At 42.9% G+C, this 27,550-nt stretch overlaps 4 protein-coding genes across 6 annotated transcripts in view; 1 reads left to right on the top strand and 3 right to left on the bottom strand.

The window, feature by feature from the left end:
* Nucleotides 1–5,071, bottom strand: part of cyld2 (cylindromatosis (turban tumor syndrome) 2) — a 6,298-nt gene extending 1,227 nt beyond the window's left edge. The window contains exons 1-13 of one of the 2 annotated variants that reach the window (XM_086291526.1): nt 4,748–5,070; nt 3,883–4,393; nt 3,462–3,588; nt 2,758–2,999; nt 2,508–2,676; nt 1,743–1,875; nt 1,476–1,580; nt 1,174–1,253; nt 999–1,065; nt 781–913; nt 587–695; nt 380–498; nt 87–291 (exon numbers count right to left, since the gene is read on the bottom strand). In XM_086291526.1, the coding sequence (XP_086147652.1) occupies nt 87–291; nt 380–498; nt 587–695; nt 781–913; nt 999–1,065; nt 1,174–1,253; nt 1,476–1,580; nt 1,743–1,875; nt 2,508–2,676; nt 2,758–2,999; nt 3,462–3,588; nt 3,883–4,317 (1,924 nt within the window). In that variant the 5' untranslated portion in view covers nt 4,318–4,393; nt 4,748–5,070. Of the gene's footprint in view, nt 1–86; nt 292–379; nt 499–586; nt 696–780; nt 914–998; nt 1,066–1,173; nt 1,254–1,475; nt 1,581–1,742; nt 1,876–2,507; nt 2,677–2,757; nt 3,000–3,461; nt 3,589–3,882 lie in introns of both variants that reach the window. The other variant, XM_086291527.1, reaches the window with a different exon arrangement.
* A 999-nt stretch (nt 5,072–6,070) lies between these two features.
* On the bottom strand, nt 6,071–9,942 carry LOC147330015 (glutathione hydrolase 7-like). The gene is made up of 15 exons (XM_086294165.1): nt 9,717–9,942; nt 9,380–9,567; nt 9,155–9,306; nt 8,945–9,062; nt 8,803–8,870; nt 8,652–8,725; nt 8,348–8,529; nt 8,167–8,260; nt 7,954–8,084; nt 7,767–7,855; nt 7,061–7,213; nt 6,813–6,930; nt 6,584–6,721; nt 6,397–6,496; nt 6,071–6,235 (listed from the first exon to the last, which is right to left on the bottom strand). The coding sequence occupies exons 1-15, from the start codon at nt 9,853–9,855 to the stop codon at nt 6,153–6,155; spliced, it is 1,827 nt and encodes a 608-aa protein (XP_086150291.1). The 5' UTR covers nt 9,856–9,942; the 3' UTR covers nt 6,071–6,152.
* A 115-nt stretch (nt 9,943–10,057) lies between these two features.
* tp53inp2a (tumor protein p53 inducible nuclear protein 2a) lies at nt 10,058–14,715 on the bottom strand. 2 transcript variants are annotated; one of them, XM_086294167.1, is made up of 4 exons: nt 14,576–14,715; nt 13,748–13,916; nt 11,740–11,830; nt 10,058–10,675 (listed from the first exon to the last, which is right to left on the bottom strand). In XM_086294167.1, the coding sequence occupies exons 2-4, from the start codon at nt 13,854–13,856 to the stop codon at nt 10,441–10,443; spliced, it is 435 nt and encodes a 144-aa protein (XP_086150293.1). In that variant the 5' UTR covers nt 13,857–13,916; nt 14,576–14,715; the 3' UTR covers nt 10,058–10,440. The 2 variants fall into 2 exon arrangements, with proteins under 2 accessions (XP_086150293.1, XP_086150292.1); XM_086294166.1 differs by having other exon boundaries at nt 13,748–13,919.
* A 1,741-nt stretch (nt 14,716–16,456) lies between these two features.
* Nucleotides 16,457–19,904, top strand: snai1a (snail family zinc finger 1a). Its single transcript, XM_086291528.1, has 3 exons — nt 16,457–16,787; nt 17,293–17,805; nt 18,473–19,904. Exons 1-3 carry the CDS (start codon nt 16,712–16,714, stop codon nt 18,655–18,657), a joined length of 774 nt encoding a protein of 257 aa, XP_086147654.1. The 5' UTR covers nt 16,457–16,711; the 3' UTR covers nt 18,658–19,904.
* The last annotated feature ends 7,646 nt before the right edge of the window (nt 19,905–27,550 follow it).

Below are 27,550 nucleotides of genomic sequence, written 5' to 3' on the forward strand. Positions count from 1 at the left end.
AAAGAAAAGGAACAAAAAAATCAACTCAGTGTTTGCACGAACATCAGAAAAAACTCAGAATAAACACAAACAAAAATCTTTCTCACCACATCTGTCTGCCATGCTGTCAAAGAAGATCCAGGAGTGAGCGTCAGAGCCGTATTTGACAAAGGACACGTAGTGGCTGGTTTGAATGCAGAGTACAGCAAACAGCTCCATTGTGTGCCTGGGAACAGGAGTATCGGTGGGAACTTCTACTGGTACTGCTAGAGCACTGGGAGAGTGGCCTTGTCGTGAGGGATGGTTGTGTATCTTAAAGAAAAATTGACATAGAGAGCTTCATACAAAAGGTTTGGTTCATGAATTTGCACCTGACATCTAAAGCAGCCACTAGTTTTACCTGTGCATTACAGGTGGTACAGTACTGTTTGATTCTCCCTGGCTGCAGTTTGCGATCTGGCAGACACTGAAGACACTCGTACTCTGCCAAACGCCCACAGACAAAGCACTCCCTCGGAGCTGTTGGACAAAGCAGATGATCCTGAGCATTATTAAGGATTCCTTTAATGCAATTTTTAAGAAAGTGCTGCTTATTACTGCTCCTCACAGTTGTATAGGAGATCTGTGATGTCCAGCTTCAAGGAGGGAATAATGTGAGAAAACATCTTGTATTTGTTTCCAAACCTCGGCATCTGAACTATTAGACAGGACGGCATCTGAAGGACATAAGAAAAGTATTAATGACTGTACAGAGGAAAACTTGTTAAACACACTCTCGCTTCTAGTAAGAGAAGGACTCACCGTTTCAAATTTAAGGTCACCTGACAGGCAGGATGTGTCCATCAGCTGTTGGACCGTGGGTATCTGTCCCATCTGCTCCTTCTCCAGAAAGATCTGGAAGGTGTAGGCACCCTGGGACGTTTCTCGTTTCGATCTGCGGGGGAACACATATTCAGTAACTCAACTATACTCAGTCAAATAGAGTAAGATATCCAGTCCTGGGCGGCTCAAGTTCATACCTGAGTTTGAGCAGAGGCTCCGTGCAAAGCACCTTTTGAAAGAGGACTGTGATGAACTCCTCTGGATCTACAATGACAAGAGGCAGTTTAAAAAAGAACAGATAAATAAATCTGAAAAAAAGCCCTCAGATTTTTTTTATTATATTATAATGTATTTCAAGATACGGGCAGGTACCTTTTTCCTCTGTCCGAAAAGTGTCACAGCCAAGATGAGTCCGAAAATTCATCACACTCTCTGCAGGGACGAAGCCTTGTCTGAAATAAATAGATTAGCTATGAGAAAGCAACTGCATGAATTCACTTTGTAAGAACACATTAACCATACAGACACATGTGAATGTACCATGTCATCAAGGCAGAAAACAGCAACACTCGTTTATCAGCTGATACTATGTAAAAAGCCACTACGTCCTGGTTGTGCAAACAACATGATAATAAAAGAAATGAGATAAACAGTGTTGAAGGCAGCGTCTATACCTGCGTAAACGGTTCACTATTGCTCTCAGGGTGCAGGTTATGGGTTGGTCTGTGTCAGCAGGCTTCTTGCAGATACCATCCAGGGTCACAGATGAGCTGAACAAACTGAGGAAGGAGAACCACACGTTATTGTCAGCTGTGCACTTATCTGAATACAGTGTATCGTGCTCACGTGGTTGTACATGATCTCCTCTAGATACGATTAGCTTAGATAAAGCTAAGCAAATCGGAGTTTGTTGCAGGGGAATGATGGTGAGCGTGTTCTACCTGAAGAGTGTGGCATCAAGGTAACAGGAGTTAATGTGTCCCTGAATCCCTTTCATTTTTCCCACTAACAAAAATGGCGCCTCGGATTCAGGGATAGGTGGCACATCTTCGTCCGTGTCTTCATATGGAGGAACTAAAGAGGTGAGAAAAGCAGATGTTACGATGAAATGACACTTTAACACAGTCTTCGTGACTTTACTGGCAGCTTTAGATGGGAATGATTAATGATTAATTGGCTTATTTAAAGCAGAAAGCTCACAGGACTGTCAGACATGACAAGCAGTGTGTCACTGTGTGCACTGTCTCAAGTCTAACGTAATTTCTTGTCACCAAACCCTGCCAAAGAGAGAAAGGTGTGGGAATATTTGGAGGAGAATCACCTGGAAAAGGTTCTATACTATTTCACTGTGCGTTACACCATTTACAAGCCGTGTGAAACACAGGTATAAATTACAGATAAACAATACATTTTTAAAAAGCTGCCCAAAAGTTTTAAGTATGAATTTTACCTAATCCTCACGCCCTGATCAAGAGTTCTTTTTGGAAAACCTCGCATTTTGCGTTTTTGTCTTGTAAGACTAAAGGATTTTGAGCAATCATTTGTACAATAAAAACTATAATATAATAGAAACATAAGGAACCAAAACAGTTTGAACAGAACTGCCAGGAAAAAAGGAAAATCTGTTCCAATAATGTAAATTTGTGTATAATATCGAGTTTTTATTTCTTGTGTATGCATGTTTTAGACTGGGTAAGGTGTCGAACCTGGAGTGGTGTCAGTGGATTTGAGGATCACTTTTCCTGTAGAGGCACTTAGAAACCTGCCATCGGGGCTGCACTTTGTGATGGGAACAAACAAAGCTCTTTTCTCCTTGCAAGTGAAAAACCGCTGACCACCATACATCCCATCAGAGCAGCCCTTAACGTCGTAGTCCTGGAATAGTGATTTATAACATTAATACGACAGATCACCAAAGCACACTGAAAGCAACTGCACAAATTTCTAGTCACGCACCAGTTCAATGCCAGCCCATTCACCAGTCTTTCCTCCAGGGACACCCAACCACCGGATGACCCCGTACACTGTGATCCCTGAGTTGGAAACCACCTCCACCATGGATCCCACCTCCAAAGGCACTGAGCTCAGACTCTGGTTCTGAGTCAAACTCTGCTCGGTGCGATTCTCTGTCGCCGGCTGTGCACAAGATCCGATGTTTGCAATGCAGCTGTTGCGTGTCACCGCCTTTCTGTTTAAACCTGCAGACATATATCACGATATGTAGAGGTGAGGATGCGATGCCTAGAAAGTCATATGACATTTTCCTTTTTTTTTTAGGCTTGTCACATGCTGCTTCATCAGATTGTCATCCAGCTAACAAAGATCTATATTTGAAGTATGTAGATAGTTTCAAGTGCACAGTCTACCAAAGGTAAAAGAAAGCCAGATCATGTGGCAGTTCTACTGTTCTGCATTCCAGAACAACAGAACCAGTTTTTCCAGTTGTGTAGTGGGACCACTTTCTTTGCATTGTTAGGGTTGTGGTTGGGGAAGCAGTTTTCAAGAATTTAGTTTGCTGTTTAGTAAGAAGGAGGTGCACCATGTTTGTAGTGTGGTAGTGTTGTTATCAAAACAAAAGGACTTTGATAAAGCCTGAGAGCCATCATATGGCTTTGAAACCGACTTGTTAACTTTGTGTGTGAGGCTAATAATCCATTTACCCCCACAAATGGCATCTTTCCACTGCAGTCCGAGGGGGACAGAGTAAGATGGGACCACCTGGATGATGTCTGCAGCACTGAAAAGGGACAGAGGAGGTTTCTTGGATGACAAAGTATGATCGGTGTCCTGTGTAGGAAACAAGGAAAAACAGTTACTGAAACGCAAACAGGAACTCTGACGTTATTCTTATATACAGAACAGAAACAGTTTGATGCATCTGTACATTTGCAGTGACATTATCTGGCTGCAGTCATGACTGATCACTCAGAGCGATATAGTCATCCTTATCTCGGTGCATTTTAAAGCATTAAGGTTGCACTTAAGAGCACGTGCAGTTATCTGGATGATCGTGCACTGCATGATTTTCACAACTTGAATCATCAAATCAAAATGTAAAAATAGATTATAAAATGAACTCACCACAAATTCCACTTCAAAGGCAAGCATGTACAGGTCGTCTTTATTGTCTTTCCGTCCGATTTGCATCAAGTTCTTCACCAAACCGGGAAGGTGTCCGTTCTTGTGCTTCACCACCACCAGGTCGTCCTGAGACAGCTCACAGATGGCAGAGAACAGTTGCGGGTTACAGAGCAGCTCCAGGCGTCTGCTTGCGCTGGAAATGAAGAGCAGGAGCTGTGCCTGGTGGCGGGTCAGCGGGTACATGTCCTCTATCTTCACCAGGCCCCCGTTCTTGGGGGTCCCTGGGTTGCTGTTCCCGCCGTACAGGAGCCCCACGAACTCTCCACGCTTCGTCTCCGACTCTATGCGCCCGATACATCCTCGGCAGAAGCCTTTCCTCGACTTCCCGCGAGTGACGATGAAAAACTTCTCGCTTAAAACAGTTCTGGGCTCCATTGAAACCCTTTATTCCCACCACTACAGTCTGTCAGACCGGTTGAAAGCTGATACTGTGCTTATATAAGCAGGTAACCTGCAGAAATGCGATAGAAATGCTGTAACAATGTAGCCCAATAGATATAATCGAGGATACTTCGCTAGAACCACAAGTTAGACGCATTTTCAAATAAAGCACATTGCCTGATTATTTGCAGGCTTTGTCATGGATAAAACCCTGACTTATAAGGTGAAATATTACAGACGTGATTCCCTTTAAGCTCCTGTGAAAGTTAACCTAGGTTCACAGCAGGATATAATATAGGCGTCCCCAGCTCTCTAAATGAACAAACGAGCCTGATCTTTGAACTTACTCAAAAAGCATTCCCAACTTACAATCATTAACGATTCGGTTTATTGTTTAAAACAATAATTTCAAAAACTGACTTACTGCGATCATGAATTAAGAACAATAAGCCTTGTTCGTATCCGGTTAATCCACTGCTGGAGCATGAATTAATCGCGCTTTTTTATTACTATTCTTTTTTCCCTTTTTTTTTTTTTTTTTTTTTAAAGCAAGTGACTCCAGCAGAGGTGAATCACTTCCTCTTGGCTTCTGCTGTGGAGTGGGAGGGTTGAACTACAGGCATTTAAATGCTGGCCTGCATGTGACCGCCAACGCCCACCTGACGGCGCTCGCCTTCTCCGCCCTAAAAGTGCTCTCTATGAAATCTCTCAATCTGGCAAATATTTGACTGCAGACTGATTTAGAGTTAAGAACTATTGATGCGATCAGCTGACTGTAAGCTAATATGAATCTTTTTTTTCTTTATTGAAGTATTTGCTGTCCAACTTGGAGCTTTCGTTGAATTTGACTGATCATTAAGAGACGAAATTTAAAGCAGCCAGCGGTTGCACAGGTCAAGAGTTCCTGAAAGGTCTGAGTGCAGTTTGCTAAAAACAAACAAACAAACAAACAAAAAAAAAAAACAGGGTCACATACTGAATTTTGCATCTGTCAATTTTATAATTGACAGAGGTTAAATCGGACTAATCAGCCACAACATCAAAAGCACTGACATGCTGAGTGAATAACACTGGGCCGTGACACTCGTCTGTTATGTAACTTTGAAAGATCTACCTAAACACCCATGATGACAAAACACCTGCTCCACCAGAAGATTACATGTGACTCCCTCTTTTTGTTTCATACACATCAGTAGATTTGATATTAAGAAGTGCCTCTGCTGCAACCTGATGTCTGAACACAAACCTTCTGCTTATCGAGGATTACTTTCCCTCTTATACATGAAGTCACCTAATCTAATTACCAATGTATTACACTCTGGTAGCTATATAAAAAAAAAAAGTAACCAACACACTGGGGAAAATGTTTACAGTAACCAAGAGTTAGACTGCATTGCTCCCAGTGGCACGTTTGCCCTGACTGAATACATGTGACGTGTCCTTCTCCACCACACATTCTACATAGCGTGATGCAGCTATCTTGAAAGTACATCAGTTTTACATAACAGAAATTATTTTCTTCTGCATGCATGTACATGTTTTCTTAACTGGCATTAAATGACAGTTAATTTTATATGAGCAACTAAATCACGTTCCTTTAATTGGAACATGTAATATGAATACTCAGTTTTGTCTTTTTTCATTAGTAAGTAATCTGTGTTGCTGGCTGTCCCCTGTTGGCTGATTGTAATCACCAGAGAACTTTCATAAATTTACATCATAAAGTACAAGGACATCTCTATGCTTGTGAGAATATTTATTTCAAGAATAAAGTTGAGGAGAAAAACAACACTGTATTAAACCACCAGTCAACTGAGGCACTCCGCGGCTTAATAAGACTCCTCTGTCCTCACTCTTTGAACTGCATGGGCCTTTGCATGGAAACTCTGCCCACTTTCTCCTTGATAATGAGCTGATGGGGAGGGAAATTAGAAAGCAGGAAGTTACTATAATAATAATAATAATAATAATAATAATAATAATAATAATAATAATAATAATAATAAATACATATATATTTATTATTAGTTAAAAAGGCAAAAGGTCAACTGCAGAAGGCAAAGTGATACTCACAGTGAACAAGAAGTTTATTTGGTTCAAACTGGTGATGGAGCCCTGTCAGGGAAAAACTGTCATTTTTCTCTGTATGGAAGAATAATACGTTGACCAGCATCTGAAGCATAGAAACAGTGTTATCGTCAAATATTTTTACAAAACTGAATGTGAAGCCAACTTTCTTCATAATGTAAGGAGATCAAACCTGGGTGATCACACTCAGGGCATTTTGTTCACCAGAGGTGCTTACTGCCATGTGGATCCCACATTTATGCAAAGCCGGCACCACTATAATGGGCATGAGAAGCGACAGGGGCCGCTTTCCTGGCTCGACACAGTTTTCCTGTAAGCGAGTAACAGTCGATTGTAATATCTAAAACTGTGCCTCATACCTGACTGATTTCACAGCCTGAGATTTTTTGATGGTGTTGCACCTGATTAGTTTGAAGTTGTTCTCTGCTTGTATTTGGCCAGGAAAAATCAAGGATGAGGCTGTTAAGAACGATGCCTGATTGAGTTATGAGTCTGCTCCCAAATGGTCTGCTCAAGGAACTGCAGGAGGATGAAGATAAAAGCAGAGGGGGAAAAACAAAACAAAACCATGTAACATTTCCAAGAAGCGCATACCACACATATCTTGGTTTGATCATCAGAGTCACACTGTAGGCTGTAACCCAGTCACCTTGCAACAGACACAATGAGCTTATCTTGTCCCATGACAATGACCTGTCCAGCCACCAGTTCTGTTTGGGTGGAGTGGATAGGCGAGAGGTACTCAGATGGAGATGTGTGGGAGTAATTCAGCTGCTGCCCGAAGACTTCAGCCTGACTCTTGCTGTGGCAGGAACAGAGAAAAAAAAATCAATTTGTAGTGGATTTTGGATTTTATGACACAAAAGAATGATATTAGTATAAACTAAGGGCTTTTAAAGTTAAACAAAGATGAGTGGATTTAGAGCCTAATAGTTTGTGACAATTTTTTAATTTGTTTTTTTGAATAGATTTGTTTTTCTTTAGAAAACAAGGACATATGAAAGTGACTTCAATCTTTTTCTTCAATCTCTCAGAACTTTTTAAAAACAAAAAGGAAAACTACTCTTCATGTGAGGATTGACACTATCCAAGTTGGATAAGAGTGCGTTTGGAGGTGTGTTCAAGTATGACTTTTAGTGACTCAGACCTCCGGTGTAATGCTTCAACCCTTAATATACTTGTGCTTTCTCAACTGGGACAATACCTCTGTTGTTTCTGGGTATAGTGGGATTATTTTTTCTGCTTTCTTATATTTTATTAACTCACCATTCACCAAAACAGTCTAAACACCCACTACTGAAAACAGTCATTAGCTGTAACCCTAACAGTGATTATGATCCTGCAACATGTTTTACCTCAGCATGTCAGAGAGCGCCTCAGTCACCGAAGAGTTATAATTAGGGTCACCCAAACCACTGGCCATAGCTAAAGCTGTTTTCAGGGCCTTCATGGATAGCAAACAAAGCACACCTATGTAAGAGAACTGCCATTTACAACAGGTCATAATATACAAAGATATCGGAGGTATTCACACCCCAGTACCTCAGCGATCCAGAGGCGTGTTTGAGTTTCTGTTACGTTGCTCTTGCTGATATGGAGTCCCTCTAACAAGTTGAGAGCTGATAGCAACACTGCACCAGCAGATGGAGGAGGAGGAACCTGAATTATAAACTCTAAGGCAAGAATAACAAACTGCAGATGAAGACGTGAAGAAAATAAAGATAATTTTATCAATTCTGGTGTGTAAAATGTCACCTTTATCATTGTACTGGGCTTCAATGGGTAGCTCTACATCCACACTGTAGTTACCAATGTCTTCTCTGCTCAGTACGCCTCCATTTGCTTGTACCTTTGTAGTGAAAGGCAATGCCGGACTAAAACACATGTCATATTTGACTCACAAAGTCATGCCAGTTTGTATATGTATATCAGTCACCTCATCTACAATCTCTTGAGATAGGTTGCCATGGTAGAAATTCAACAAACCAGCCTCCAGGACTCCTGCCAGGCGAGGCAACCTCACATATGAACCAGCACTCAGAGGTCTTCCATGTGGCATGAATGCATTATTGAAGCTTTGAGATTGCTGCTCACCACTCACCTTTGATATAGCATCAGCTGTAGGAGATTTAAAAAAAAAAAAAAACCCAAAAAAATCCTGATGTTAAAATTATTGTATTTATTATTGTATTGTGAAGGAAGAGAGGAGAGAAAATACAAAGAGCAGCAGTTTGTCTCACCTAAACTGTGAGACACATTGAAACCTTCTCTTGCTACAGCTGCAGCTCTGCTGACAACATCCTCCCATGGCAGACTGCAGCAGATTTATGGCATGACGTGTGACAAAAAAAAAACAACACCTAATTAAAATGAACTTTTCTATATTCTTACCCTCCGTACAGTGTGTGGGCACGGTGCAGTCCCCTGAGCATGCCTGGCACTCCTACTTGCAGACCTGCCTGAAAATAAATTATAGGTGCAAATGAAAAAATGCAGATGTTTCAGGATTCCTCCACCCCAGCCTTTATACTACCTTGGCCTGTGAAACATTGTGCAGCACCTCCCTTCTGAATGCTTTAGGAGCAGATCCCAGAAAGTTGATCACCCTGGTTTCATTCCTGTGTATGTCATGAACGAGCATGATTCCTCCTCTACAGTGAGGAAATCAAAAAAGGTCAGGGACTTTCGTGTGTATTTATAAATAGAAGTCGCATCAGCATTGAGCAATGAGCAAATCACATACCCACCAACACCTGATACGTGTGGATGAACGACTCCCAAACACAAGGCGCCGGCGATGGCAGCATCCACACTGGATCCACCATCACGAAGGACTCTGTGAGCGAGTGCGGTGCAGCGCTCGTGATCCGAAAACAACTCCCCGTGTTGGAAGACCTGTAAACAACTGCCGTGACGAGAAATAATGTGACAGGGGTTCGACGTGCAAATTTTAGACACCATTGCATACCAAACTTTCACCCAGGTAAATCTGCAGGACCAAAGCAATTGACACTGGCATGGCAAAGATGGTAGACAGAGCGTAGACAGTTATTGGTGTGCCTCTGCTGGAGCAGTCCTCATCAGCCTCCTGATTGGATGGACTTTGGTCAAACAAATTTGTGCCATTAGGTGCCAGCTGTTTCAAATGGAAAGGATCTGTGGCAGCAGCAAGTGAGGAAAAAGCAACTTTAAACTGAGTTGAAATTTGTTGGGTTTTCAAGGCAAATTTGAACCAAATCTAAATAAGATGCCTTATTTACTAGTACTATATCTTTGTGTTTGAACTCTACCTCCCAATTCCTCACCATAATTTTTAGTCAAGTCACAAGTTAAGTCACTGGGTGATGAGCCATCAGCCAGCTGATTTGAACTACCAAAACTCTTGTAACCAAGTGTTGACTGCTTGTTAAGTTTTGTTTTAGAAGACGCCTCCATCCTAGCCATATCACAAGGTCTGAACTTCACGGTAAACCTCCAGATTACACCAGTTCCCCACCGAGCGCACTCCTCCTGCAGCAGGAGCAGAACACAGCAGGTGCAATTTCCTCCAAACTAATGAGATCAACTGTTTGCATCTGTGAGAGAGTGAGCAGTTCACTGTCTGTGGGACATCGCAATTTCACTATAAACAAAAGAAACAAACAAGCTGCAAAATCATACTTTTATTGATGTATCAAAAAAAGGTTCTGAACCAACAACATACAGGGAAGTGCATGGTGTCAAACATAGCATAGCACTTGGTCCAACACTGTATAAATTTACCTGTGCACATACACAAAAAAAGAAACCTAGCGTATCTCATTTTATGAGGTGAATTCTTCATTTCAAATTCAGATACAGTACAAGTTCAAATGCTAATGTAGCTGCCTGGTAACAGTTAACTAGTGTTGGCACATAAAGATTAAATGTTTAGCTTAATTTGCAGAAACGTGGAAAAGCCTACAAGTGTTTTTGTTTTGTTTTTATTTTTTGTCTGTCTTCAGTTGCTTTAGCTTTTTGTGTGAGTCTGGCAATCTGTAGTGAAGAGATTCAGTGGCTGAGGCTGCGACAGCCTGGCTGTTGGAGGTGGTAGGAGTGGTGTTGGACTCCTTGGCGAACACGGTTCTGGCGTTGAATAGCGTTGCGGGACACATGATGCCGCTCTGCCAAAACCTTAGCCTGTGTCATCTTGGCTATAGCTTTGGGCTTGGACAAAGAGCTGAACACGGACTGAGCGCTGGTCCCAGTACTCCCGCTTTGTGCTGTGGGCTCGGCATCTGCAACGCTGGCCAGACACATAAAATAAATCCAATAAACGGACAATAACGCTTTTCCTTATTGTCTGCATATAACATATATTAAAAAAAACACTGTTACAGTGGTAGATGCTCACATTAAACACCGCCAGTTTAAAACACTACTAATTTAAATGCTTGCTTTTAGATTTTATCATATGTTTTGAATCCCTTAATAAGTTGGCATCATTATATTTTGCTGATCTCTTAACACCTTATGATCCCCTAAGGCACAGGTGTCGAACTCCAAGCCTCGAGGGCCGGTGTCCTGCAGGTTTTAGACGTGTCCTTGATCCAACACAGCTAATTTAAATGGCTAAATTACCTCCTCAACATGCCTTGAAGTTTTCCAGAGGCCTGGTAATGAGCTAATCATCGGATTCAGGTGTGTTGACCCAGGGTGAGATCTAAAACCTGCAGGACACCGGCCCTCGAGGCCTGGAGTTCGACAACCCTGCCTTAAGGTCACTGAGATCTGCTGATGTAGCTGGGTTGGGGATTGAGCTTTCTCATTTTTATTCTTTGGCTTTCAAACCAGAGTGAGAGCTTAGGTATTTAGGCTTTTTTATTTTTGTGATTCTTCGGATATCTTTACTAATGTGTGTGGGCGTGTATGCTGTATTGTCCTGTTTCATGTGCACCACTTTGGTCATCTTTGTTGTTTTAAACGTGCTTTATAAAAAAATGGACTGGACTTCTTTCAGTTTCCTCTGAATCTCTGTTTTTCAGTGATATTCATAATACGGTCATCTCAGACTCATTAAAACTCTGGCTATCAGCACAGATACCCCACCTACAGACTATTCAAAACTTTGTTTACACGAGGCAGCCAATCAGAGCAAAGATGTCTTAAAAAGAGGGTGTAAAGGGGCTGCATCAGACCCAGTATAGGATAAATAAAGGATTACTTTGAATTGTGAATCATCTTTACTTTACTAAAGTCAATGAATATAATTATGGAGCTAGAGATTAGCGTAATAGGTCCATTTATTAAAGTATTTTAACTTTAAATATAATACAGAAACAAAAAAACAAAAGCATGCGATGACCTCACCAGTCAGTTTCCATGTCTGTTCCTTGAGGAACAGAGCTGGATGGTTGGCTGTCAGTCAACATTGCATCCTGGTTTTCTGCTGAACCTGCCTCTGTGAAGACAGAAGTTGACCTCAGTTATAAGACTGGGTAATAACCCAGTGTATGCTAAGCATAAGAGCAGGGCGATATGACCAAAAATATTTATCACGATATACATTTGAAAATTTGCGATGACGATATAACTGACGATATAATTGACACTAGACAAAATACTTTACATCTCCACAACTTTATTAGGGAAAAAAACATCAATCTATTTACAATTAAACAAACAGCTGTTTTTATGTGCATAAAGTTGTATAAAAATTTAACAGTGCAAATGCAAATTCCTTGCTGACAGTTTAACCAAAAGGCATTTCCAGTGGAAATGTTCCCTCTAAGCTGTGCGCGTGCGCAATTGCGCACTGCTGGCACCATCTCTGCGCACAGAAAATCTGCGCTGCACACACAAAAAAAAAATCTAGCCTGAATTGAAATTAAAATTAATACTTTAACAATTCTGTTTTGCAGTGTTAGTCAGTAAGTGACTGGCTGCTCCCGTATGGGATTAGAACGATGCCACCTTATCCCATAGTCCAGCCAATGATGCGATTCACATTCGTATATACGCAGCTAATCAGCGTCGTCGACAGGCTATGACAGCGTCCTTATGTGCTGACACCGGTGTTTTAGCTAGCAAAGCGGCGGATGTGGAGTGAAGCCACGTTAATGACAACGTGTACAACCATTGGAGATGTGAGCAGGACAGACGGAACAATTGACGGAAAAAGTGTGGACTTTATACCAGTTTTTAAATCGTGTTGATCGGCAGAACAGCTGATTGTTCTGTAAATAGTTTAAAATGTTTATTTAAAAACTGCCTTGGCTGCATTTGTAGGTAAACAGCTGCAAAAAACTTTGTTGTTTGCAAAACTCAGTTACTTTTTTGAAGAAGTAACTATATAATTAATTGCCCAACATCGGTCATTATATTCTGTATTTTGCAGACAGAGAGTTACAGACTCTCTCACAGACCACAGACTCGTAATACAAGTCAGAGCTTTATTTAAAAAAAAAAAAAAAAAAGTTGTGTTTTCAAAATTGGAGTTCAAGTTATTTTTTATAATAACTTAACATACGACACAGGTCATGAACAAGATTTTTTTTTAATTTTCATTGTATGTGGGCTAAAGCAGTAGTCTAACATAAATGCTGTAATTTGATTATTTTAATAAACATGTAACTTGGATGGATTCGATGCTGGCGTGACCACAGTGCACACGTCTGCTGTCGCTCACAGTGGTCCAAGGGAGTTTGTGTGTTTGCTCAGACACATGAAAAATTAGAGGAAACATTGCACACGGGATTATAAGGGGCACTGTCGATTTTCAGAAAAATCAAAGGACTGATTTTAAGTGTGCCGTATTTAGCATGCTCTACCAAAAATAGTGCTTTGTTGTGTATCTGACGGACGAAAGCCAAACCAGTTCCACACCACTGAAGTTGCAGCATTTTTACAAACCATTTCTGGTTCATCCGTTTCATTCAACGATTCGCTTTCGCCCTTCTCATTCTCCGTCGCCGCCATGCTTTTTCTGCCATGTGCGTATGTAAACAGAGGCAGTGAGCATGTGCATTTTACCCATCTTCTATCGCGATATTTCATTTTCTTGTCGTTGCCCATCATTATACCGGTATTACCGTGAACGGTATGATATGCCCCAGCCTAAGCACTGTACTCGCGTGTAAAAACAAACACTCAATATCAAGGTGTGCAGTTCACGGACTAAATAACTAACAGATGACCTACTGAATCGCAGTTCTCACACACACACACACACACAAACACACATACATAAACATACATGAAAGAAGTTTAATATCTTGTTTAACTTTGTTTGACCATTTTTGTGTTAGCCTGTTGGAATGATGTAAAATATGTCACTGTTTTAATATGTTATATTACTGACAGACGCTGCATGACTGACCTTGGTGAGTGACAACATGCCACCCTTCCTCCATCGTGTCTCCAGCCTTGACATCTTCGGGGGTCTCCTCCTCTCTTCCAAAAAGCATATGCGCGATTGTTCTGAACATATCTGTTGTAGTTGCTCTTCTTTGATCTGCACGGTGCTCGGGTGTTACAATGCTCTTCAGCTGCTGTGGGCAAGAGAAAAAATCAAAAAGAATAAAATATCATTACTTCCTGATTTAATTCAACACAGCCCTTGATCCCCCCCTTACTGTTTGGGAGTGGGTGATGCCATGAGATCCCATATTACTTTTAACATATTCAAGCAGTCTCAGGTCAGCTGACTGGGATGCCCAATGAAATGTTTAGTAGTTTGCTGGTTTGAATAAGAATGCCCACTCCCCAAGAATTTCATTGTTAGTGACCATCTGTTTCTAGATACATGGGGGAGGGGCTCTTTTCATCAAACATCTGACCAGTGGGAAGCTACGGCACTTAATTCATAAAGATTTATCTCTTATTTTTGTATAAATGCATCAAAATTAAAACACTGCAGATATTATATCATTGAATCATATTTTCATCTCTTCTCGTTGCCTGAATTCATTATCAGATGCATTTGTTGTATATTGTTTCATGTCTTTTGCTCACTCGGCGTCCTCATTTACAATACCAGAAGATTATATCGTATCAAATCAAAAGACCTTAGACGGCCAGCAGTGCCTATCAGTCCAACGCAATAACAAGCGAACGAAATGTAGCTTTATGACAACAATTCAAATGTAGGTTATCTATTTCCCGTCAACGTTAGCAGCCTGTGAGAGCAGCTCTGCAGCGACCTTACCTGCGCTTTCTCAGTTTGACTCGAAGATCATTATGGAGTTTCAGCTGGGTACATATATTCAAAATAAGCCTATAAATGCTACAACGCACCTCAATGCGACTGTTGTTTTGGATTTCAAATATTCAACCGATAGCTCAATAACAGACCCGCCCATATCCCCGCCCACCAGGAGCAGATCACCAATCAGAGGCCAGGAGGGAGCTTGTCGTTTTGATTTGAGTTTAGTCAAAGATGAAACATTTTTGTTAAGATAATTCCCCTCATTTAAAAAAATAATAATAATAATAATTTTTTAATGTAACGTTTACGTTTGTTGTTCGGTCAGCTTTGTAAATCACTTCTATACAAATTACACCAACGTAACTTTTTGTATTTTGCTGCATGACTAAATAAAGGGAGAGATTTTTAGTCGATATTGTGAAGTAATAACACTAAAATTTGACCTTTTGCGGCAAAAAAACATGTTTTGCACGGGAATAAGGTATTTTTTTCATAAGCGGAAAGAACTGGAAAAATATTGGTGTTATGTCTCCACCTATTGGTTTGCTAAAATGATAAGGGAGGTTAACGCATCTTAACATCCCTTGCTATTGTTCCATATTACTGGATGTTTCATTAAATAAATAGGCCTAAATGAATAAGTATTTAACGTTCAATAACCTATTTCAATAGCAGTTGAATATTAACACGTGTACGAAAAATACTGTATCTTTTGTGAACGTGTCTAAGTCTGAAATTTAACTAGATCCTATACTAAAGCTGAACGCCAATCAAAGCGCACAGCCTATGGCACAGAGCTTTTTTGAAAAACTAAGAATCCATGCTCACTTTTATATGTGTGTGCTGCTTCACAGTAGGACCTTGTGGACATCCATGATCGGCTCATTGTCCGTGATGTGAAGGACAAACACGTGCGTGAAATTTACGCAAAAAATCACTGTATGGATGTATGCTTAAATCTGTCAGGTATATTCAATTTCAGTGTTCTTTTTATTTTATTTTCAAAATCAGAAGACTGTGATTTACTCCAGGATTTCTACCTACCAGTAGGACAAACTGATTATTACTACATGGTTTATCATCTGTGTCATTCATGAATCTGTTGTTTTGTGTTATTGTGTGTTATGTTCTCAGTAATTATCTTATTTTTAAATCGTGGATTACTATATCACGTTTGCTGTTCAAACGTGCACAACCTTCTTCTTAGTTTGTTTAAAGCTATTTCACGGGTGACATGACTTGGACGCAAGAAGACCGCTTTGACAGCAAAGTGGTTTCACATGGCGTGAATGGTCATATAGTTTTACTTCCTTTCTTCCAGGAGATGGTGCCGTTACTCTGCTGACGTTGATCTACGGTCCATAAATTGATAAACTGGCATATAGCTTATTCTATATCAAGCTGCACCTTTCTTAAAATGGAAAGTCCGATGACACTTTAAACCAAGTCAAGATGCCGTTTCACAATAGCAGCCAGTGTGTTTTTAAATCAGCATATGGTTATTCTCATTCTTTCATCTGCTTGGAATTATTGTTGCGGTGTTATTATTACGTATATATGGGGTCAGATGTTTATATCCTTCCGTATCTATAATTATATGAGCTTAATAGAGGGCAAATTGTCATCACACCTCCAAGAATCTGCATTATTGCACCACAGAGAGCCACAGTCACCCAAACTGCCATTTACATGCATGTCAATAAAACAATTCGCTATGGTTCCTTCACCTTTTCTCGTCTGCGGCTCAGCGCCGCTGGATTCCTGTGGAAAGGCTGTGAGGCTCATGTTTTTGTTGTCGTAAAGTGTGTTGAGCGTGAAAGCTTCTTTCTGAGCACTTGAGCGGCGATATGTGAGGTGGGAAGGTGGGGAGGGCCCTCGGGGTGAGCACACCCCTACTTGCCTGTGTCAGAGTATTTCAGAACAGAGGCCAGTATTTAGAGACTCTTCATGAAAGCTGTACATATGACTTTTTGCTGAAGTTCCACTTTAACTTTTGGGGCTGTTGGAGGACTTTTTCTCCCCTGTTTCCCACGGATCCGCAGAGCAAGATTATAAACGACTTTTTCGACTTCTAGAAACTGCGCCGTGACCACAGGATACTTTAACGCACAGTTGCTACACCCTCAAAGAAGGACAATGCCTCGATCTTTCTTGGTCAAGAAATACTTTGCTAAGCAAAAGCCAAACTACAGTGAACTGGAATGCCAGAACAGTGAGTTACGAAGTTGTTTATCCCTTCAATGAATTATGAAAGCATCCTTACATAAGCGTCGCAAATGAGGCATGAAATTGTCCCTTTTTCTAACTGTAGAAGTAAAGTTCAAGTCGAATGTAAGAACATTTTCTAAATGTGTTCTGTCTGGTCCGACTACAAACCAGTCTATTCCCCGTTCAAGTTGGGACCCGTTAGATGCACTTTACCCCCCTTCCTGCACCCAGACAGAGCTCCATTCATGTTACAAGCCCTTGTGAATACGTGGGAGGAAGCGGCCACAGAGCCTTCCCATGGCTCTAACTTTATTCTCAGTAAATCATGAGGAAAAGGGGAAAAAAAACGAGAAGAATGCAGAACCTAAATCAGTCAGGAAGAGAATTCATGCAGTCCACGAGAATAGATAAAATTGTTTTTAGATTTCAGTAATGCATTTACAAGCTTAATATTTAACTTTTGTAAGCTTTCTAACACTGGCTGTGAAATCATCCTCTTTCCTTAACAGACACTTATTTGGAGAATTATACTCTTGCTGATCTCTCATCAGTCAACACCACTGCCACCTGCTTCACCACAGGTTTGGTGTGGGATCTGAGTGTTCTTCCCACCCTTTACCTACCAGCCTCCCAAACAGAACCCTCTGCCAACACAGGGCCCCTGGACCTCAGCTCCCCATCCAGCCTCAGCAGCAATGCCAGCAGCAGTGGAGAGGAAGATGAGGGGCGCACCTCAGACCCCCCTAGTCCTGAACCCGTGCACACGTATGGCCCTCGCCAGCGGATGAAATGCACAGGAGTCATGGCTCATATCAGTCCCCCAGAGGAGGAAGAAGAGAGAGAGACCCCTGCCACAGCTGCCAGGCCAGCTTTCCTCTGCAAACACTGCCCCAAAGAGTACACCAGCTTGGGGGCTCTAAAGATGCATATCCGCTCACACACTTTGCCCTGCGTTTGCACCACCTGCGGGAAGGCTTTCTCCAGGCCGTGGCTGCTGCGCGGTCACATCCGCACACATACAGGTAAGACCCATTTTCACACGTATTGTGCAACACTGTATGGTATCTGGCAACTCTCCAATGGATTGTTGACACATGAATGAAGAAATCTGTGTTACTGAAAATTTGTAGCTCTGCGTATGAGTTGACATCATTGTTAGTCAGCAGCAGGTCACTCCCTTATCATTCAGACTGTGTATGAGGCAGCAGGATATCCATGACAATCAATGTGATGAGCTTAACACTCAATCAGCAGACATTATCACACAGGGAAGCCCTCTGTAGACCTTGCACTCATTGATTACACATTGTGTTTAATGTCTCGGCAACAATGACTCGTCTGCTAATTATCTTACCACTGCTGTTGGTTATCACGCAGAATGGAGGGACAAAAGGTTTAAGGAAAGCCTGAGGGCTCCCTGCTATCACTGAGCACTTAGTACCTGCAGCAACTTGTTAGCGTAATCTCATTTGGCCCTGATTAAATCATGCTAATTCAGTCAGTCTCTGACCCCACCGGTCTGCCATGTGATTCTTTATTATCTTCACAATGTGACTGCTGTGTGTGAGGTGTTAGTGGAAAGCTCTTGTGAACTCAGTGATGCTCGAGTTGTGTCCCTGTATGGGATTTTTACTCACATCTAGAGGGAAGTTCCAGTGAAGTCATAAGTTTCCAAACTTTTCCCTGCAGGTGAGCGCCCATTTTCCTGCCCCCACTGCAACCGGGCCTTCGCCGACCGCTCCAATCTACGGGCTCATCTGCAGACCCACGCCGAGGTGAAGAAGTACCAGTGTAGCGTGTGCTCTCGCACCTTCAGCCGCATGTCACTGCTGCAGAAACACAGCTCCTCGGGGTGCTGCTCCACTTCGGTGTGAGACGGCCTGAAGGGAGGCAGAGGGGACCCACTCAGAGCTCAGGAGGGCTTGCAGCCATGGAGAAGAGGTTTTCACAAGCCCGGTTGCCCTGTTGAGGACCTATAAGGCCACAAAGAGCATGAAATGGCCTGCTTTATGAGACCTGGATGGAATTAAACCTCATTATGGATCTGACTTTACAAGCCTCTTTTTCACCATTAAAAAAACAGCTGACAAGCTGATTTTTTTTTCTTTTTAAATATAGTCCAAGGTCTTGAGGCTGGACCAAATCTGAACTGCACTATGCAGACACTCACTTGATATCAGCTCCTATGTTGCTATTGTGCCCATTCCAAACACCAAATATGTAGTGAACTCATTGGGTTAAGAGGTGTTCTTTCCCGTCTCTGTCCCGGTGCCGGTCAGCTCAGGATCATGGCCGAGACACAGCTGCTCAGAGGTAGGGGTGCGTGGGTGGAGTAAATCTCTTAGCGTGTCTCAAAACACACACACACACACAGACACACAATTGAGTGCACACACAGCTGTCCTCGGTACTGTGGTGTAGATAGACGAGGTGCTAACAGGTGCTACAGCCCTGACCTTCGCTGGTTGATAGCAGGTGACTTCCACTGCCCTTGGTTTGCTTAAGAAAAAAGAGGAAGCATGTCATCACAAAAGAATGGCACCAGTTAGTGTTTTCTTCACCAGTTGGGGGATCATTTTAAGCCTCTATTTTGGCTACATCCAAAGGAGATAGGAAAAGCCGTTCCGTCTGTTATTTTCCAAAGGAGTTTCACTGTGCAGCTCTGCCATGCATTCTAGGTTACCACAGTGTTAATAATGTCAGCCAAAGCCATACAACTCAAATAAATACGTGCCTTGAAATTATATTATTTTTGAAACCAAAATGTGCCTTGTGTGTTTACCTCATTTAGTAGTCATGGTTTTAAGAAATGATTGCAGTATTAGTAGAAATTAGTTCTATAAAGTTTTAAAATGCAAAAAGGCTGGGACCAAAGAATTTTGTAGTTTACAGCATGGAGACGTGCTTGCCTATGATGTAATGAGGACCCTGTAAATGGACAATGCAAAGATGAATTTTTTAAAAAACTTTCCTGAACATTTTATGGCAGTGTTTAATAGTGCAATGTGCAAGTGATGCGTTATGTCATATTTTTGTGCTATGCTTGTGTGTTCAATTCCTATTCCCTGTATTTCGCAGCTGATATCCTTTCATTCAATAAAGTAATTTATGTTTATTAAAACCTGCAAACCGGCTGTTTTATCTCCGCTTCGATGCGACGAAACGAGCGCGGCTGAGAAGTGTTGGTTCATGGAAGTCTGTTTGATCATTAACTGGGAAATTTCTGCTCAGCGCCTTGTAATTAGTGAGCGAAATGACCGGGATGTTGAAACTGAACTGCAGATGTGCAGGTGAACACACTGTGCTGATGATGGATGGAAACAACTGAATGCACCTGCTTCCAGTTTGCACCTGCCATTTACTTATCGTTCGTCACTGTGCAAACATTACTGGATATGTGAGTGTACAGTTAAAAGAACTCAAACAAAAAAACTTCTCTTTCCCCCTTCTGTCCAGCCCAAGCTTGAAGATTTAATTCACATGTGCTCACCTACCTTTTTTAAAATGATCATATAGGGGATTTCTTATTACTACTTGATTGCAGTGTAAATATGTTGTTCCCTCTCTGGGGAGAGAATTACATTCTCCTCTTCCTCTGCCTAGAGAGTGAGTCAGAAACTGTTTAGCTTTAGTTCCCATGTCTCTCGTGCTCACAGTCAGTAAGTCAGGCCACTAGTCAAGCCAGCAGTCAGTCAGTTAGTTGGAGTTGGTGTGCGTGGGCTGAGCCAGCTGGGCCAACAGAGTGAGGTAAGGTGTTCCACGGCAAAGTTCCCTATTTCCTTTTGAGTCAGCTACCAGCCAGGATGCCTTCTGCAGCATGTAATGGTGACTCACCTCACACAATCCTCAAATGAGATTGCTTATGCAAATTCTTAAACATCTGTGGACAAACACCAACAACCTCCAACATGGAAATAATATGAGGATTTCATTCGAGAATGTGGCTGATTGTGGCTCCTTTTGCCCTCATGTTCTCGTGTGTCTTAGTTATTGTGCTCTTGGATAAAAGCACTATTAAAAGATCAGCTGTTGGATGTTAGCTCAAACTATTTTGATGTCAGCTGGTATGTCCCGAGGTCAGGGTGTTAGCTCTGGCAGCAGACACAGTTGAAACGAGTCCTCAAATTAAACATCAGGTTTGCTCTTGATTGGCTTTTCCTGATGATTTTAATCTCTGTCATATTTCTCATCATCTAAGATTTATAGGATACTGCAGCGATATATGATATGTGTGTTCAGAAAAAGCAAAGGCCTTTCTAGTTTTATTTATTTATTTATTTTTGTGCTAAATGTTTTGAACCTTGGACAAATCTGGCTTTCCTCTATCCTTTATAACTAGGTCAGAGTTTTCCCAGATAGTGCGAAGCCTTATACATTTCCTGTAAAAACACAGGCACATTTCAATTCATTGCTGCATCACAGGTTTTTGTACTTCTTTCTGCCTTTTTATAGAGAATTAAAAACACAACATGCTCCCCTTCCCTTGTTCCTCGGGGGAGAGTGGAGGCCTGGATCTGAAATCTGAGAACGTTTTCCTGCTGTGTGCTTTACAGTGCCAGAGCACTCACTGTAATTTACCAAAAGTGGCTGCTATTTATGCCATAAAGCATGTGTTTAACATTCCTGAACCCCACTGTGTTTGTGTATTCCTCGCTCACTCGCTTGCGCTCTCCCACTCACTCTCTGCCTGCCTCTACTGCTGTATGTCTATTTATGTGAGTGTGTGTGTGTGTGCGAGTAGTAAGTGGAAATGGTCCCTACAGAGCAGCAGCCCTTTCCCTCTTCACAGGAGGATCATCTCTCCCCCTCTGAGACAAGGCGGACAGGAAGTGGGAGTTTACATTGGCCTACTTTACCCAAAAAAGCAGCCCTGGGTCGAAAAGCTAAAGTGCTCATGTGGTGTTTTTTTTTTCTTTTTCTTTTTTGGCTGCTGCAGTTTGCCAGTGCCAGCGCTGTGTCCCATCCCCCCCATCAGCTGTCCCACCCATGGTTGCTCTCGCAGCCAACTTTTTGGGGTGGAGTTGGGTGGCCAGGAACTAACGAGCGGCCTTCAGTGCAGCAGCAGTAAGGGCTCATGGTCTGGGAGACAGGAAGGAGCTGTCAGCATCTCATAAACAGGACTCATCTTGCACTCATGACACACAAGACCTGGAGAGAAGTCTCCCAGGAAGAGGCCTTCAGAGACCCACTTTAGCTTCAGACTGTTGCTTAGTCTGATGCTTACTGCCCCTCTGGATAAGCCATAACACTGACACCGAATATACATAGCTAGCATGTCACACTTGAGATGTTACAGTCACTTGACAGTAGGATGAGTATCACCAGTGGACAAGTCCAAATAAAGTGTTGTAAAGCTGTGATTTAGGCAGCCATCGACTGATTTGAGATTCACACGGGAAAAGGAAGTCACATGAAAACATAAGTGTTTCCAGTCCGTCTGTTTAGGGGTTTGTGGTGTATTATGGTAGAAAATACAGTAGAGTATTCTTTCATTGTTACACTCGAGTTTAATATAAAATGTCAGTATTGGTCACCGTTGGCCTGGCCACTCCACTTTGAGACCCCAGGTGTGAAAGATAACCTCATTACTGGTGTGTCTGTGGGAATGGGAACAAAGCGACACTCGTTCTTCTACTCTTAAGAATAAAACAACTGCTCAGTTTTGCTAGGTATACTCCCCCAAAACCTCTCACCTCACGTGTTACTCTCTCAGCTTCCTCCAGCAAAATTAGCACCTCTCGGTGTCTATCACCTTGCTTAAAGAGCACTTTATTGCTCTTGAATCTTAACGTTGCCTAACATTTGGTGGGAGTTTTTTTCCTGTCTCCCTCAGAGGTCTCCTTGGAGTTCTGTTGTCTCACTCTTAATACAATCAGAGTTTGGACGAGTGATGCAAATGTCAGAATGCAAAGCTAATTCCTCTCCGCTGAGCTGCAAACAGGCCAGAGACTGGTCTGGTAAATAAGAAGGCCAACAGCGGTAACACCACAAATATGCTTAATGATGGATTTGATCAGGCTGCGGAGTTGCCCCAAGGCTGGATTGGAGAAGTGGTTGGGTGGGTTGGAGGATGGGGGTAGGGGGTGCATATTAAAGAGTAATGAATCACACACTCAGTCACAGGGTCGCCGGCTATGAATGTGCTCTCTGTTGGTTTTCCTGGAGCCTGGAGTTTACTAACTGATGACGCAGGCTGGACTTGATCAGAGACATGTGTTGCTGCAGATTCGATGCCAGTGAGAAGCATAGCGAGAAAGAGGGGAGAAGGGGGAGAGGTAGAAAGATGGACGGCGCCTGAGCTCTTTGCCTTGCCTCCATGTGTCCTTCTGGGTACTGGCTTGCACTGTGGCTGATGGGGTCGGAGGGGAGATGGAGGGAGAAAATAGACCTCAGTTATACATTGGAACAGGAAGCCAGAGATTCTCTGAGAGTATCCTGACCTAGATTTTAGTTAAAAAGAAAAAATCATTACTCCCAAATTCCTGTGTGACATCTCAGCAAGCCATGGAGAAGCATGCCTACTTGACACAAGAGCAGCGAAAGCAGAGCTTCCTCTGCCCTAAAATGAAAAATAAAACCAGGTCTCACAATTAAACAAGGACAAGTCTACAGCGTAGGCTGTATAGAAAAGATAGATGCCTGTGACGTCACCCATTGGTTTGTGGACAACCACTTTGAAGCTGGGACTTCAGTTTTTTGAAGAGAGCAATGAGTGCTAAATTATTACTTCTTGAATTGTCTGTTAGTACAAATAACCACAAGGAAAGCTATAGTAATTCCATCAAAAAACATAGTCAGTATTTCCAGTAAAATGACTCGAACCAGCTGCAGGGAAGCTTAGCAAAGAGCTAGCAGGGCTAACACCTGTCCTGGCATCCACCTGTTATTCAAAGCAACCACACCCCTATCAATAAATAGGCTGAGGTTGCTACTGGGCCAACAGCCAGCTCGAGTCTCTGAGAGACTGCTACTATCATAGTGGTGCTTCAACCTTAAAGTTAACATTAACATGCTATCTTGTCCATATGTAGGAAAGCTAACTTTACTTGCTAGCATGGAACTCCAAGTACGCTACATAGTTCTTTTTCCTTGTTTTGTAATTTTGGCATAGCGATCAACAAGGTGAGGATTGTCCAGACTTATAAGCATTTTCCAGAGGGAAAATGCAGAAGTGCAGATACTGCCCATTGTGACTCTTTTCTAAAACTGTAGAAATTATCACTAACTGTTAGGGTCATACTTAATAACCCTCTCCACCTGCCAGAGGAGGAAATATCACCTGTTTGCTACAGGAGAATGCACCTGAGCATACTTTCCCAGAAAAAGTTCAAGACGACGTTGAGCTGTTGCCTGAGGCCTTAAAAGAGTATTATGAAAGAGGTAATGTAGATTTGTGCCCACATGTTGGAACATGTCACTGTGTAACCGTGTGTAAACAGAATCTGGCGGTGTGCTGGGAAACAGATTGCCTCCCCGCTTGCTTCTAACTTTTCAAGATTTTGATTTGTTGAGCTTAGAAAGCTCTGTGTGAAAGTGAGATATGCTTACCCGGGCATGCCAGCTCATGCCGTGTCTAAATGTGTTGTACACTTGAATGTCACTATCTGGAGGAAAGCTGCTAATTGAGTCATGATAGTGTCTGTGGCATGTCATTTCCCATGAACAGCCTCATAAACCACACCAGCATGAGAAACAGACCTGTTTGGAGCAAGAATGGGAGTTTGGTTTGTCACTGCTGAAGTGGAAGATGTCCAAGGTTTCCCATTTGTTCAAGACGGAGATCAAAGAAAGTCAAAGCCAGAGGCATTGCACCCTGGGAACAGATGCGTGGCATCCAAACACTTCCCTGAGACAGTAAACAGCCACGATGTTGCTCGTGTGCGCACACACTCACGCAGAGATTACGTGCAACAGCTGTCATATTGTCATCGATCATTCCTCAATTCCACCTCTCAGGCATCTTCAGATAAACACACGCAGACATAGGTGAGCACAGGCAGACACACACACACTGAGAACTTGTCTGCTGCGTGGGAGGCCTATGCAGCAGCTGTTTATGATGGAAAACACCCGACACTCCCACCGACACCCCACAGACTGTCCTGTCATTGTGACATACCGAGGGCTGCTGAATCCCCAAAGGCTGTGAGGCTTCAGACCAGGACAAGAACGATCTATTCATCAGCAGTCCAGCTTTCAAACAACTCCACCAACCACACAGAGGAGCGGTTGATTCTGCACAGTTGGTTCCCAAACAATTGATACACACAGGCCAATAAGCAAGCACTCGCTCAATCCCAAATCTATGCACGCACAGAAACACACGCACACAGCACTGCACATGCTGAAGCCATTATCCTGTTGCTTGTTAAGTCATTACTCTATAGCTTGTTATTTTCTCAAGCAAGAGAAAGCAATCTATCCACAAAGGAGCGCTGAGAGATTTGCCACCCGACTGAGTCCTGGGATATGGGAAGTTACCCTGAAATTTGAGGAATGTGGTGAGGTTTGAAATCTAAGGAATACAGAAAATGATCATCTACTGGAACAGTGAAGCTTCTTTCCTGGAGTCTCCAATTCAGAGCTGCAGCCAAGACTGTGAGAGATGTCCACAGGGAGGGAGTATTATAGACATTACTGATGACAGTGCAGAAAAGTTTCAGTCCACCAATGGGAAGAGGGGGAACTGACATAGTCTGAGAGCTTTGACTTATTCACGGTGGATCTCAGACATCTGGTTTCCATTTCCCTCCTCTCCCAAGACAGTGAATGCTGGCAGCGGGGCTTTTCAATGAAATCGTCTATTCGACTTCCTGTGCTATCAGTTTAGCATACGTGTGCGTGTGTGTGCCACAAAGAGCAATGAAAGCAACGCTCAACACATAGACAGTTATTAAAGTGAACTGCGCTGCTTTCTTCCAGCGTTTATTTTTAGCTTCGCAGCTCCGAGCCCTGACGCCACCCTCAAGGTTTATTGGCACTCTGTGAGCAGCCATTTTCACAGCATCCTCTCCACAGCAGGAAAACCTGTGAGCCAGCACACTCTCACCACATTGCTAATGAGTGACACATGCCCCCCAATCCTTTTCCAAACTCTGCTGCTGACACTTCCAGATCAAAGCCCTCCAAGAGAAGTTTCACACCCAGACCCCCTCCCCGCCCACCATCCACCTACTCTTTGACACAGAAGCGACATGTCTGAGGGCGGCCAAATGGTGACGCACCTGTCCCTTCTACATTCAACACGGACAGCAGTGTAGCAGTCTTCACTTTCGATGTGTATTCCAGCTGTGGATAATATGAGATCAGATATCACTGCGCAGATATGGTGCATGTCAGTGGGAGACATGAGTGAGACACTCAGTGCTGTGATGAAAAATATTCATCTGCACCGTGGCCTGTGGGTGGAGAGATTAAAGAGAGGAAATGGAATTTAAAAAAAAACCAGATTGCGAAAGTCTGGATCAACACTGAATCTCTCGCCCCATGAATCTTGAGGTCCTTTTCATTAATCTAACCACTTCGCCCATCCACCATCTCAAGCTGAAATACTGTCCGAGCCATATAGCCGTAGGGCGTCGAGAACAGAGCAGGCAAGGGGAAGGGGGGCCAGGGCAAAGGCAGGAAATCCCAATGCAGCATGAACTATTTTCCTCCATAGTTCCACCAGAACAGCTCTTTGTACCACAACCACCCCCACGTCACAAACTCCAACGCCCCCACCCTCTATTGGGCCTCTGTCTCTGACAGCCATCCACTGCTGTTCTATGAGGCAACCGCACCGCCACCACCACTGTGAAAGAAACAATCCAAAATCCATACACACACATGCAGTTCACTTGTGGGCCGTTACTCAGCAGTGCTGGGGGTTGACGAGCAAGGATCAAAAAGCTCGGGGTTCCCCTCCAACTCAGTCCAAAGTCCCTCTGTGGTTAGACCGTAGACAGAGAGGCACCTTACTTTACACAGAGCCCCCAAATTCCAAAAACACACAAGTACAGAGAAGAAGACGAAGCATAAAACTGCACTCAATCTGCTTCCTTTCTCGCAATGCGAATTCGGCAGAGGCTAGACTGATCTGTGGCAAACGGACCCCTTTTCTTTCTCGTTCTTCTCGTCAAGCATTCTTTCCTTGGCAACAATTCTCCATCTCCTAACAGTATCACTTGATCGCCGAGAACACACATGATCTTCATGTGACTCCAATGAAGAGATGGCTCTGCGGAGGCATAAGGCAACAAAACTGAGTTCTGTCTTGGGCTCATTTCACAGTGACACACATTCCACTTCATTAGGACTGAGCAGCTAGAGGAATGAGAGAAATTCAGGTCAGTGACACTGGTGGAGAAATATCCGTGTTAAAGTTTTAGCTACAAGACACACACTGAATAACGTGTTCCCACATTGCAACATCAAATCCAGACACGGTGCTGATTTGTTTCAGAGCAAGAACCGGGCCTGTGATTGACTTGGATTTATTTTATGCACCAGTGAGACCCCATGCAAAGAGGGAGAGGCCTCCAGAGAAAAAAATCCCAAAACCAAGGGTCTTTTTTTTCCTAAGACAAACTCAAGGCTGTAGAAGAGGCAAGTGTGAGTATATGGTGGGTGGGAGTAAGCAAGGCACCTTGGAACAGCTGGTCTGAATTATCCGTGGGGTCGGGTAGGGGGAGGTGGAGGGGAGGCGTAGAGACTCCTGGCGCCAGGATCGGGCCAGCAGGTCAGGGAGGATGACGATTACCAAAATACTAGCAGGCAGCCGTAGCC

The sequence above is a fragment of the Aulonocara sp. 'chitande type north' Nkhata Bay genome, linkage group LG5, assembly GCF_057382095.1.
Source record: "Aulonocara sp. 'chitande type north' Nkhata Bay isolate Kocher_YH1m ecotype deep benthic linkage group LG5, A_spYH_male_GT1.1, whole genome shotgun sequence".
NCBI classification, from domain to species: domain Eukaryota; kingdom Metazoa; phylum Chordata; class Actinopteri; order Cichliformes; family Cichlidae; genus Aulonocara; species Aulonocara sp. 'chitande type north' Nkhata Bay.

Bases quoted from the DNA above. Each gene is read 5' to 3' on its own strand.
- LOC147330015 (XM_086294165.1), bottom strand. From the start codon at position 9,855: ATGGCTAGGATGGAGGCGTCTTCTAAAACAAAACTTAACAAGCAGTCA. The intron at 9,063-9,154 runs GTATGTGATTTG...TCCTCACTGTAG, and splicing joins CACGTATCAGGTGTTGGTGG to AGGAGGAATCATGCTCGTTC. The intron at 6,497-6,583 runs GTTTGATCTCCT...TCTATGCTTCAG, and splicing joins CCCTGAGTGTGATCACCCAG to ATGCTGGTCAACGTATTATT.
- tp53inp2a (XM_086294167.1), bottom strand. From the start codon at position 13,856: ATGTTCAGAACAATCGCGCATATGCTTTTTGGAAGAGAGGAGGAGACC. The intron at 11,831-13,747 runs GTCAGTCATGCA...CTGTCTTCACAG, and splicing joins GCATGTTGTCACTCACCAAG to AGGCAGGTTCAGCAGAAAAC. The intron at 10,676-11,739 runs GTGAGGTCATCG...GTGTCTGGCCAG, and splicing joins ACAGACATGGAAACTGACTG to CGTTGCAGATGCCGAGCCCA.
- snai1a (XM_086291528.1), top strand. From the start codon at position 16,712: ATGCCTCGATCTTTCTTGGTCAAGAAATACTTTGCTAAGCAAAAGCCA. The intron at 16,788-17,292 runs GTGAGTTACGAA...TTTCCTTAACAG, and splicing joins TGAACTGGAATGCCAGAACA to ACACTTATTTGGAGAATTAT. The intron at 17,806-18,472 runs GTAAGACCCATT...TTTTCCCTGCAG, and splicing joins TCACATCCGCACACATACAG to GTGAGCGCCCATTTTCCTGC.